Source organism: Aythya fuligula, chromosome 2, assembly GCF_009819795.1.
Source record: "Aythya fuligula isolate bAytFul2 chromosome 2, bAytFul2.pri, whole genome shotgun sequence".
NCBI lineage: Eukaryota > Metazoa > Chordata > Aves > Anseriformes > Anatidae > Aythya > Aythya fuligula.
The window spans coordinates 84798543-84812212 of NC_045560.1; the positions used below are offsets into that span (position 1 = coordinate 84798543).

Consider the following 13670-nt stretch of genomic DNA (forward strand, 5'->3'; position numbering starts at 1 on the left):
CATGGTTCCATCTGTTTTTTTCCAAATATATGATGCTACTGCTTCTGCACAGTACATTTAATGTTTCTCTGCAATGGCAGAAAACATTTGGACACAGAATAACATTTTTCTCTGGGGCCCTCTCCGTAGGAATAGATGACCTACTTGTGCTAAAAACTTTAATATTTAAATTAAGAACAAATCATCCTGAAACAGGCACCAGACATGGATTATTTCAACCCAAACATTTTCAAAAGTGAAAATATGCATGTGAGCAAAGAAGGGAGTTTATAATGGGGGTTGACAACCTAAGCCATAGCTGGGGATACTAGTTCCAAAAATGACACTGCCCTGGCACTCTCAGTGGTTGGTATTGACTCTGTGTCTCAAATGGGCATGACCAGGTGTTCATCTTTGGTATTTTTTTATTGTCTTTTTCATATATGCAGTCCATAAGTCAATAGTTCCACAGCCTGTTGTGTTATACATACATAGCCCTATTTATCTTTTACATATGTTCCAGACAACAGATTTACATCAAACATTTAGAATAAAATAAGTGTTTTGATATCCTGAGAACTGGGGAAAAGACTTTTGAGGAAAAGGCTTCTTTGTAACTCCATTTTCTTTAAAGAACTTAAATAATTATTGAAATTTTAGGAGCTCAATGTGTCTGTGTAAAAGTAAATGAATCTTGCTCTGTTCCCAGAACAATGTTTGTGGTGCTAGAAAAAACACTGGTTTTGTGGGAGTAAAAATAATAGTAATACAAGTATATAAGGAGCTGGCATACAGTTACTTATGAGTGCTTAACTTTGCAACTAGAAATAGATTCATATTCTGAATAAAAGTAAAGCTTGTTGCTGAATTTCAGCAGCTTATCCACCTGTCTGCTCTGTGCTTTATGTAGCACTACATTGGTCTGAGAAAGATAGGTTAAAAAAAATGTTCATTTGAATTTCAAGCATGTTCCCTCTTACCTCCCTCATGTCTCAACCTTTTTATTGTGAAAATGATGAAAATTCAAATTTGCTCATTTTCCTCATTGCTTTCCACTTGTTCAGATGTTCATTAAAGAAGAAAACAAAAAATGCTAGTCCTTATCTGCTTCTGATGCATGGAAAATTAATCTGACTTCATTTGTGTATCTACCAGCTTATTGTAATTGTACTGTGTTGTTGTCTGCTTTACCTAGGGAGGAAAAACATCTGGCTTATAAATCAGAACACAATTAGAAAGTTTCATTCAAATATTAATTGGGTGACTGCCCAACCTGTTTCGTAAGTCTATAGTGAAGATTATGTGGTAGTAATATTGCCTATCTTTCTTTGGAAGACCATACTAAGAAAACCTGCAGCCCCACAGTATCTGCAAATGTAATGCTGACTGCCTGATGTATTACAACTAAGACATTTACAGTAACATTTATTTCTTTTTCATTGTTTTAGAAATTGCCCCTTGGTTACATGTGTTCAGAGCAGAAGATGCTGTAGACTTCTCACAGTTAACATTTGATCCGGGACAAAAAGAGCTTATTGCTGGAGCAAGGTGAGAAATATCTTTTCTTTCCATGTTTCATCAGGTTGGATTTTGTTCTTTCAAAAGTAATATCGAGTCAAATTCTAACATCGGATTGCTCTCATGACTTCCCTGCTTTCCACACCCACTCACCTGAAGTGTGTGTGTTTATTTCTCTTATTCCTGACCAGAGTTGGAAGATGGAGTGCCTGGTACCAAGGAATGCATAGTAGCTTGTACTTTTCTCATTTTAAAGAGGAATGTCCTGGAGTATTCTCAAACTTTAGATGCATACAACAAGGGAGATGCTTTATGACACTGTGACAAAAGTTAGTACAGCATAAAACTTGTAATGATCCCAACTTTGGCTATACAATACTGCTGTTCTTGCCTGGGTGATTCTAATAATTAATTATTCATTGCAGTTACGAACTGTTAAAGTCTGCAGAATTAGTGGTGAAGTCAGTGATAATCGTTTCCTCACAGTAAGACAGTACTTTGCAAGCTGTGATAAATAGCGATCCTGTCTTTGGTGTCAACACTGAAGCAGCATCAGTCATTAAACACCAGTTTTTATTCCCTTAGCATATGAAGTATAGTAAAATGTTTTTGTTAGCAAAGATGTTATCCAACTAACTTATTATTTAAATCTTCCTTTGAATATATTTTACTGTCTAAAATTTATGAACTTCCAGTCACTTCATATTTCTGATACATTTAGCATTAGAGTATGATTCTGTTTCCCAATTTGTTTCTTAGTTGAAATTGAGGTTGATTGTATGGAACTGTAAAATGCACTGCAAAAAATTTTTGCCCCTGTAAGGGGGAAACATTTCTGTTTATGTAGTAGATACTTATGTCTGGCACACCTGAAATGGGATTTACTGTGTGCTCATGTTGATTTGCTATTCTGTAAGCTGCCAAATGAAATGAGGCATAATGCTGTATAAAGACAGCCAGTGAAAGTCAGAGCTGTCTGAGCCTCTCCACAGTCACACGAAGTTGCATCTTGGATCAATGCACACTGTATGGATCTCAATAAACTATGAAAAAAAAAAAAAAAAAAAGACTTTTTTTTGTCCATACTATTCATGTAGCTTCTGAATCTCAGGGAAGAATATGTCCTCTAGAACTTGTGCTTTCAGTGAAGTCTTTTGAATCATTATGGGATAAGCTGCAAATGATTTTCTTGAATAGTCAGTGACTATGAAAAAATACCACTTGCCAATTCTGCCTTTTGCAAAAGGCTCAATGCAGTAGGAGCAATAGGATTCATTTGGTTTCTCTGCAAGTTACTACAACTTCACAGCTTCATATCTCTTACTATGGCTAAAATTGCATAAATAAAAATAGTATTGTTAAAAGCACAACAGAAATCTTTGTTTTCTGCAGTGTAGATGGTTACTAAGTGTTCATTAATTTGGTAGATTTTTCTGTTCCTTATTTAATATTATGTATTTCTATTCTGAATGTTGAGCTTTTCCACACTGCTGTTTTTTTATTTATTTTTTTTTGTTTTGTTTTCCTGCATTTATCTTCAGGTTTCCCAAACTGTTCGTATTATTGTTATTAGTATCTTCTTTTCAATAAATTTTTTTTCCTTAATGCATTGTGCCAGACTATTTGGTGAAAGGCGTTGTGTGTCATGGGGTCATAGATTCAGTAGATGGGGAACCAGTTGCTGTGGTGCTCTAGTCCCCCAGATTGCAAGTGTTGGTCTTGCATCTTTTACATGGAGTCTGCCTAATCATGCAGAATGAATCCACTCATGTGGAATGTGATGTAGACTTTTCAGCTCATTTTCAGGAGTGATGTTTGCAGTCTTTTGATGGGTGTCGGGAACATGTGAACTTTTGCAAATTTTGAGAAGAGAGAAATTGAACTTTTGAATGACTGTGTGTGTGTCGAGTTATCAGTTCCTTGTGTTTTTCTTTAAAACATTGCTTGTAGACATGCTTTACATAAAGTTATCTGAACAGAGCATAAATATTGCTGTATTTGTACTATGGCCTGTGGATTAAATTTTAGTTAAAGTTTCTTGCACATCTGCTTCACAGGCTTCACATTTCCTAAGAATGGTGAGAGGAATTCCTTTTCTGTCCTAAGCCATAAATGTGCTCTCATAAAACATAATGAGGAGAATGCACTGTTAATTCCTTATCCCCTGTGAAATATCTTTTGATATACAATCACTTCTCTTGAACTATTCCTACAAATGAGAGATTGAGAATCATAGAATCATTCAGATTGGAAAAGACCTCTAAGATTATCTAGTTCCACCTTTAACCTTGTACTTACAAGGCACTAATAGCACTAAACCACTAAACCATGCTACTATGTTCTAAATCTACACGTTTCTTGAAGATCTCCAGGGACAGTGACTCAACCATTTCCCTGGGCAGTCTATTCCAATGCTACACACCCCTTTCAGTAAAGAAATTTCTCCTAATACCTGGTACAACTTGGAGGCCAAGAAGAGCCCAATCCCCAACTTGCTACAACCTTATTTAAAGTGATTGTAAAGTACAGTAAAGTCTCCCTGAGCTTTCTCTTCTCCAAGCTAAACAATCATAGAATCCCAGCTCCCTCAGCTGCCACTCATAAGTATTGTTTTCTAGACCCTTCACCAGCTTTACTGGCATTCTTTGGAGATGCTCCAGCACCTCAATGTCCTTCTTGTAATGAGGGGCCCAAAACTGAACACAGTATTCAGGGGTGTGGCCTCACCAGAGCAGAGTACAGGGGGACAATAACTTCCGTTGTTCTGCTGTCCACACTGCTTCTGATACAAGCTAGGATGCTGTTGGCCTCCTTCACCACCTGAGCACACTGCTGGCTCATTCAGATGGCTATCAACCAATACTGCCAGGTCCCTTTCCACCAGGCAGCTTTGCAGCTGCTCTTCCCACAGCCTGTAACATTGCACGGTTTTTTTTGCGCCCCAGCTGCACCTAGCACTTAGCCTTGTTGAACATCATCAAGCTGGCCTCATCCCATCAACCTAGCCTCTCCAGATCCCTCTGCAGAGACCTCCTGTGCTTGGTCAGATCAACACTTGTGCCCAACTTGGTGTCATCTGCAAACTTACTGAGGGTGAACTCAATGCCCTTGTCCAGATCATTGACAAAGATATTGAAGAGAACTGGCCCCAATACTGAGCCCTGGGGGACACCACTTGTGATGGGCCTCCAGATGTATATAACTCTGTTCACCATGGCTCTTTGTGCTACCCATCCAGGCCTTGAGTAGCCAGCTTCTTCTGGAGAATGCTGTGGGAAATGGTGTCAAAAGCCTTACTGAAGTCTAGGTAGACCACACCCACAGCCTTTCCCTCATCCATTGAGGGCATCTCTGTATCGTAGAAGGAGATCAGGTTCATCAGGCAGGACCCTGGTAAACCCCTGCTGACTGGACCTGCTCACCTTGTTGTCCTATAAGTACCGCATGGTGGTACTCAAGATAATCTGCTCCATGAGCTTCCCTGACACCGAGGTCAGACTGAGGCATCACTTTTGTTAGCCTCCATTTCAATGGGACCTCCCCTGGTAGCCAGGACTGCTGATAAAAAAAATATACGTATATATATATATATTTATATATATATATATATATATATATATATATACACACACACGCACATAATCTTCTTATGTTCTTGTACTAGCAGATTTCATTACTGAAAAACCAATAGCTATGTCACGTGATTTCACTAAGATCAGAACAGTTAAAAGTTCCTTTTTCAGTTGTGAAACTGATAATTCATAGTCTTCTAACATATTTTTTCCCTTGTGTAGTCAGTCATTCAGTAGCAGTGTGACACATGGCAAAGCTACAAATAAACTTGTATTAATGTATTACTTGGTTTACACTGTCAAGAGAAATATAGCCATTATGATTTACTTCTCAAGCATCCAAACAAAACTGGAGGGTGATGCCTGTACCTCTACACTTTTGCTTTAGTTAAGGTGGTGTTCTTCAAAACTGATTTTCATAGCCCAGAGCTGTGTTCTGGCTCATCTTAAGTTATAATTGCATTTTCTTGCCATAGTGGAGTTTAGTGAACTCTTTGCCAAAATTTCTCTATCTCGGAAGCCAAATGAAACAGTGTTGTGAAATTTCAATACTATTGAAATTCCTAAATTCCATTTCCGTCACTGATATTGACAGTGAATGATGTTCTTTTAGCGTCAAAATTCTACAATCTCTGAAGAGGTTCATGACTTTTTTATCTTAATGAGCAAGGTGGAGAGTATCCCGTCTGGGATTCATTCTGGATTCCCACAGGGGGCTGCCAATGTCATACAGCTATATAAAAACGCAAATAAGATCTCATAATTCATTGAAAACTATCTCCAGCAGTGACATAGAAGAATTGACACCATTGTGCAAGATACCTGGAAGACCTAAACTGTAGCAGGAAAAAAAAATAAAAAATTCCTGAAATTGGAAAAAGGTGTAAGGAAAGCCTGCTAAAAGAAGTGGGTTGGAGGTTGGAATTAGTGTAGGGAAAAAAGGCTGAGCCTGTGCACAGTAACTGCCCATGAATCCATCAGTGAGTACATCTAGGGAAGGAAATAGCTGTGTAAACTATACAGTAACATTGGCAGAAAACCAAATAATTTTAAGTTGGACATGGGTAATTTCATCAAGAAACAATGAGTTTTGTCACATTTTATCAGTGTGAACAAAACAAGAAAACAACTATTTTTTTGAGATGGAGAACTCTAAATATATGAAAGGGACGCTATATTATAGCATTTGCCATATCAGGCAATTACCAGAAAGGTCATATCCAGTCCTGTATTGCTAAAATTAATCTTTCTTACCTATTTTGGGAAATAAAATTGGTCCTCTGGATGTCTGTGGATATTCTGTAGTTGCTGTGCAAAAACACTTTTTTTTTTTTTTTTTTTTCCACCTGAGCACAGGTTGTCCTCCAGTCCTCATGAGAAATCTCCAGTTGATATTTTGTTTTGCAAAATGTCCAGCTCTCTTACAGGTTTTAGGTTAATTAATTTGAAGTATACTTGTCCTATTTCAGTTTTGTTACACCATTCACACTCCATTCTGTGAGTGTTATCTTAAGTTGTCCAGTACTTGCTCACACTTTCACACTTTCAGTTTAATCATCCCATCTGCCCTGGCACTAGTATTTTCCTTGTGCTGAGGAGTTGCTTAAGTTTTGGAATAACTGCTCCATTTCCTCATTTCACCACACCCATCCAGGAGAAAGATTGGCAGTCTGAGTAAAGCTTGGGTTTTGCTCAGTCTGGTTCATTTTTGGAGTGTGCACACTTAGTTTCTCTGAATGCAGTTGAAAGAAGTAACTATAGTCAATTTTTGTTGTTTGCCTCTCAAATTTCTCACAGATCTTGCACCTCAACTGTGGCAGATATTTCTCTCTTAGGTCGCAGTCATGTTTTTTCCTATCATGAAGTGCAATGCTTATTTGTGACTGCTGTATTTTCTGCATATTGCTATATGATACAGGACCAATTATACCTTCGATTGTAACGTTAAAAGGAAAGCTAGCAGTGCTGTTGAGTTTACACAGGTTTTGTGTCAAGTAACATTGTCAACCTTTAACCTCTTCCAATGTAAGAGGTCTGGTTAATAACATATTTTGAATCTGAAGCATAAGAGTTGTAATACTTTTGTTTTAAACCATATAATTCTGTCTTCTGTCAACCTGCTGTGCAAATTGAAATATATGTGTACTATTGGTGAGGGCTTCAGAGGGAGAGGAATATCTTTTAAAATTATGGATGAGTTAGCCTGGATCTCAGTAACAACTTATAGTTGTCCTGCTTTCCTGGTACCCTTTACCACAAGTTGCTTGAGTAGAAAAAGTAATTTAGCTAGCTTCGAGAAATAAGTGGAATAGGGTAGAAGAGGTGGGTACAAGGAAATAAAAAGGTAGAGGGAGAAGTTGTATTGCCCAACACTGATGTAACCATCCAAAGTGCATAGTAAAGACAAGCAAAGATTAAAGTTCAATTTCTTAAGTTAAATTAGGGGAAGAAGAATTACTTGTATTGTAATTATGTATTATGTGTTTTAAAATTAGCATGTTAAAATTAGCAAGAACATGACAGATTTTTCAATATGTCGGGTTTAGATTTAATGTAAGAAGAACTGCTTCTAGTAATAGGTTTATGTTAAATTGGATGAGATTATACATGTAAGTAAAATGAAATGAAAGAAAATAATTAATAGTTTCATGAGGGACTCTATACAGAAAGAATTCAGTATGGATGTAGAACAGCTGTCAGTATATTACAGGAATACTATTGGCTTTTGACATAGTTTCATGGGAATATAGCTACATTGCCCTATCTTTACAGCTTGCCACAGGCATTTTTCTTAGCATCATGTATGACCTGGCAGACAAAATAAATGAGCTCTTTTGCAAACTGAAACCTTCAAGGGATCTCATTTATTTTCTTAAAAAAAAAAAAAAAAAAAAAAAAAGGCACCATATAGCAAGACAATTTACTTTTATAATTAAGTGGCATCAGCAAAGGATTACTCTTAGGGCATTAGCTACTCACTGAGCTCGGGGAAATGAGAGGCTGTTTCTTTGTTTATCTTATTCTGATAAATCCTGATAAAATATTCAGTTGAACATTTCTGTGTGTGCTATTTAGTGGACTGACTTAGCACCTAATCAAATATGATAATGAATACTATGTTTTGAAATGCCAGTAAGCATGGATTTCCCCAAGAACAACTCAGCCTTCTTTTCCTAGTGAAAAGTGCGCCTTTGTGAAAGTGCTTTGTCATATCTCCTGTGGTGACTTTTTTTTTTTTTTGGCTCCTGGAAAGGTCAATTGAGTAGGGAAAAGACCTGCTCAGGGGCAGGATACAGCAGTGTCTGAATTGCCCTGGCAAATTGTTCATTGCCTTGTTTCTCCTCATTCCCAGACAACACAGTAAACACTTATTGACTCTAGCTTTTATAAATCAAAAAGTGTTAAAAGTGTATGAGACGTTTTGGTAAACCAAGAGCCAACTTAGAATCCTGTCTCAAACCTAGTAGATCAGGGCAGAAATCCTGAGGTTTGAAATAATGGGTTACATTTTCCTTTTAATACATTCTTATTCTTTTATTTTTTTATTTTTATTTTTGTGACTTTTTCATTATTTCTTTTTCCTTAATGCTTTTAATCAGGCCATACCAGAATACATACCAGAATATAGCAGAATAAGATTGTTTAAATGAAAAGGAAAATAATCTTCTTCTCTCCAAGCTTCTTCTGATTGAAATTGTGAACTGGCAGGAGCCTTACTGGAGGTCAGTCTCGAGACGTGGTAATTTAGTTTTTACGATTCAAGTTTGGCTAGTTCAATTGTGCTCTAAAATTTGATAGTTGCTTATCAGAAATTGATTTCAAAGCTATTCAACTTTTTTTTTTTTTTAATTAGATAATATATCTTTAGACATATTGTTTGTGGATTTTTTTTGTCTGTTTGTTCTGTTTCTAACACAGAACATCTTAAACAAGAACACAGAACATCTTAAACAGTGGCTTTCTCCTGTATATTCTTCTGCAAGTTAATTAAATTTGCTTTGAGGTTTAAAATTTGCTTGGAGGTGGCTTATTGCCTGAGTCACTCCTTATCTTGTTGATGAAGGACTGTAACAGTATGCCTTTTCACTTAATTAGATGTGTGTTTGGGAACGTTAATTTGAACCATTACTACTACTTCCCACAATAACAGAAAGGCAAATTAAAGGATTCATTAACTAGTGGTTTAAGGATCACTAATAAAGGAATAAATAACTGTACAGGTTTGCTTCTTGCTGTTGTCTGCTCCCAGCAGGAGAATCTGAGAGCTTCTTGTTAATGAGATGTTCTGAGCATATTGGGAGAATACGCAGGCAACAGGAATTAGCTGCTGTATTCTCTGAACATCAGTAACATCAGTCTGGGTTTTATTGCTCATTTAAGACATTGTTGGGAGTAATCAATGTCTGTCCTTTCACTGATTGATTTGATGTCATCTCAGGTATGGTTTAATGTTAAACCTAAGAAAAAGTATCATCCTACTGCTGCTGGGGAAAAAAAAAAAAAAGGGTCTTTCTCCCTCTACTTGTCTTCCTTTCCTACTTTGCTACTGGATTCCTAAATATTTTTAAAAGCTTGTCCTCATGCCCATGTCTTCCTCCACTACGCAATTTTCCCCTCCTGTGCAACAGCTCTGGCAATAATCTGATTGCTAAGTAAGACTAGCCAATTCTCTAATCCCACAAAAATTATTACTTTTCTTGTGCTGGCTTAATGTCTTGCTATTCTTTAGTGAAACTAAAATGATGTATCATCAGATGAGCTCTGGAGTTAGCCCAGGGTAAGATGAAAAGAGATGAGGTAAGGGTAAACGAAGCTTTTATAGCAGAGAATGCTGTTATTTCACTGTAAACCATCTTTAGAAATGGTATCAAAGGAGAAGTGTTCTGAATTTACCTGTCTTTAACCGAATTCATTAATGCGTTTTTAAGTAATTAATAATGTGTTTTAATTAATACACTTGATCTATGCTAGTTGTATGTCCTGCTGCAAAATATGTCAACTTCTGCCTTCCTTTGCTTCCCTGTTGGTGTTCTCATGCCGTTTACCTTCTTTCTTCTGCAATGGATGTCAGTCCTAACATAATGTTTCAGTCCTAAGTTACCAACAGATAGATTGTGTCTGCTGAACCTGTCTCCTTCTGTGTGCCTTAACAGCACTGGAATGTAGGGCAGGGTTCTGCTGCCTTAGAGTCTGATAACATGATATAGAAATCCTAGAGAGCAGCAGTGGCATCTGTGAAGGACTCTCTTCCACCTCTGAAATACTGGTGCCTTGCATGAGTCAATGCAGACCCCTGTGGAGTGGCTGCACTCATCTTGTGACAGGGCCGCTCAGTGTGCATGTAGGCCACAGTACTCACACCATGACTTCAGCCAGAAAATGTAACAGTGCAACCTTGCATACTGTGTATAAGACCTTCATTTCAGTAGATTTGATGGGAGTGAGATTGCATTTCATATAGAGAAGCGTTGGCATCATGTGCTTACCATAGTATGCATCCTCCTTCTGAGTTTCCCATGTACAGCAAATTTCCATTGAAAGGAGGGGCTGTGTTGGAAACAAACTGCTCTGCTGAAGGACTGCAGCATGACCACATGAAGGGAAACTGAAGATTTGAAAATGTGGACCATCAAGTTTAGTATCTCCCTCCTTAAACACTTTAGTATTAACATGACTATTTTTCTATTTTTTTTTTTTTTTTCATGTTGCTGTTGCAGTATCTTAACAAAATAACTAACTAACTAAATAAAAGACCAGTCTTTACTTTCTTAGTCTTTTCACCTTCTCCCCTACAAAACCAGCTTAAACAAATTACACTTGCCAAAGTTGATTACTATGGGAAAGGAGGCTGCAAAAGGTATGAACTGTCTAAAATGTCTATGTTTATCTAAGCCTATTCCCGTTACTGTTTTTTTTGTTTGTTTGTTTTGATTTGATTTTTTTTTTTTTTGGAAGAGATATAACAGCAAAATTAAATTTAACTTTAAATTAATTAATTTCTTAAACAGTGAAATAGTAACAAGACTACAGAGAACTTACTTGGCTATTTATATGGGAAGGTACTCCATAATATATGCCATATCTGCCAAAACATAAAATCTGGGGGCATATACTTTGAGATATGTGTTGCAACATAAAAGAGTACTAAAAATTTTTGTCAGCCACAGTTATATAATACACAGTTAATGTTTTGTCTGAGGTAATATTTAAGGATAAAACTGAACCTGACAACAGTTAGAATGAATAGCTGAGTAAGTTCACAAACGAGTGTGTATTTAAAACATAATAATCAGGAAAACTTTGATCTGAAGACATCAGAGGACCAGAGGTGACAAATACTCAGTGATCCATTGAGGAACCCAAGTGCTGTCTGAAAGATGCATGGGCTGACAGGAGAAGACAGTAATCTGTGTTTGAGATGGCATGAAGAAGAGTGAGCTCCAGGGCTGCAGAGGCAGGCCACTGGTACCCCTCTGCTTTTTCTGGAGAAGTACTTGGCAAGAAATATGTAGAAGCAATGCCTTACTGTTGGTCCTCTGTACAGGACTTTTTTATGACTTAGGATCTTGAGTCACTGCTAAGGCTGCATGTGGAGCCACATACTATAAAAATTGTTCATCCTGAAAAGTAACTGTCAGAGAATTATCAGTTTTCTGTTTGCAAAGCTCGGTGCCCACTGATCAGCCTGTGATAACCTGAGTCTTCCTCTTTGTCCTTATGAACATTGATAAAACTTGAGTAGTCTTTCATTCCTGTAGCCTGTTTCTTTCATTCCTATCACCTTTTGTTCATGATCTCCTGTAATTTTAGAAATTATTAAAGCAGGTCAAAAAGACCAAAGATCACCAAAATTTTTAAGTCAAACAAACATTACCTGGTAGCCTGAAAGTATTTATTCGTGTATATGCAATTTTCACATCTTTGTCATTTATCAAGCTTGTTACTTTATTATTCTCATGCGATATAAGACTTCTATTTCCTGCAAAATCCAGACAAGGATTACTTACTCACCATTTTGCTTTTTGTTATTGTAACTTGACCTTTTTCATGTAATAGTTCATAGTCATGTAATAGTCATATAATAGATACCTAATCCACTTGGATTAGGTTTATTTTATTTCTGACATATTATCCTTAGCTCTCTCTCGTATTTTTTCTATAATATCTTAATAAACCAAATCAATTTTCTACACCATAAATTTCAATTTATCTACTTTCCTCCTGTTGTTTATTTCCAATTGCTGCTTTTATTACATTGCAAAACTAGAATTGCCTTTTACCAAAATCTTTCCTTTCTTGATCATGGAATTGTGAATTTTTGTTACTAACTGATTCCTTAAGAGCTTATACTTTTGTTGTTGTTCTTAATATTTTTTTTCCTTCCAGTAAATTATGCTAAATTTTATTCCTTCATGTGAATTAATTTATTCAAAGATGTTCAAAGGAAGGAATCTTCTACTGTTTTATTTCCAGGAGATTTGTCAATATCTGTATGGTCATGCCTTGAGTTTTTGATTTAGGCTATCAATTGTAGAGGAAATGGAGCATGCTTTTTTGTTTGTTTGCTATCTTACAATTTTTATTTTTTTTATCTTTTTATTTTTTTTTTCCAAAACCTGAGCTTATAGTGCATTCTCTGAAGTGGTATGTGCCACCTTAATGTTCCTTTAATTCACGTCTGTGTTCATTGCAACAGTATTTATCAACAGTATTTATTGTTGTTGTGTTTGAATTTTATGCCCTTCTGTTTCATTAAGAAAAGACTAAAGTGCTAGACTTAACACCCATTATAAACACTATGCGCTTTCAGTTCTTTATGGATTTTTAATTTTAAGAAGTCCATGTCAAAATGAATTGATCTGCTGTATGTTTCTATGCTTTTATCTGTAGTCATGCTAAATGTATTCACTGTAGTAGACTGGAATACACTACTTTAAAGGAGGGCACTAAAGAATGCTTTTTGTAGTGCTTCATTCAATTTCCACTGATACAAGGGGAATTCTTTGCTATTGAGTTTAGGCAGGCTACATTTTACTTACCATAGTTCAGCTAGGAAAGTTGTTCAGTACCATAATACAAAACAAAATGCTTATTAACTGCTGAAGGAACTCAAAATTCTGTTTTGTCTTGCACTTGTGTTTTCTTCTCATTACAGTGTCTTTCTGCTTGGATTTGCTCTCCTCATTCATTAAGCACAAAATCGAAACACATTTACCAGTTACAGCCAGTGTCAAATTAGTTTAATTCCAGCATGTAATGTTGTATTTGTCTTGCTTTTATTACCACCATATTTGCAGAAGAGGCAGACCTACGTGCTAAAAGGTCTAAAGCTATGCTTCCGAAATTACTTGGTCGTTTTTTATTTCACATCCTTTGTTGCCTTTGAAGCATTCATGCAGTAGAATAAATCTAAACGGAGGTTGAAAAATAGCAATCCACATCACGATCTCAACAACATAACTGAATAAGCATTGTGACCTCTCTCATGAGGGGTATAATGACTCTGTATATATCATGAATTTTGGCATTGACTTTTCCTTTGGGCTGACAAATTTATTGCTATCATAATAAATTTCCAATATGTGTTTTACTATCAGTTAC

General features: G+C 36.4%; 1 protein-coding gene across 7 annotated transcripts in view; it reads left to right on the forward strand.

Annotated features, from left to right (window-relative positions):
• The window catches only part of SEMA5A (semaphorin 5A), a 337450-nt gene that overhangs the window by 123937 nt on the left and 199843 nt on the right, over positions 1 to 13670 (forward strand). For all 7 annotated transcript variants that reach the window (XM_032180765.1, XM_032180761.1, XM_032180768.1 and 4 more), the window contains exon 4: positions 1428 to 1527. In XM_032180765.1, coding sequence (XP_032036656.1) covers positions 1428 to 1527 — 100 coding nt within the window. The remainder of the gene's footprint in view (positions 1 to 1427; positions 1528 to 13670) is intronic.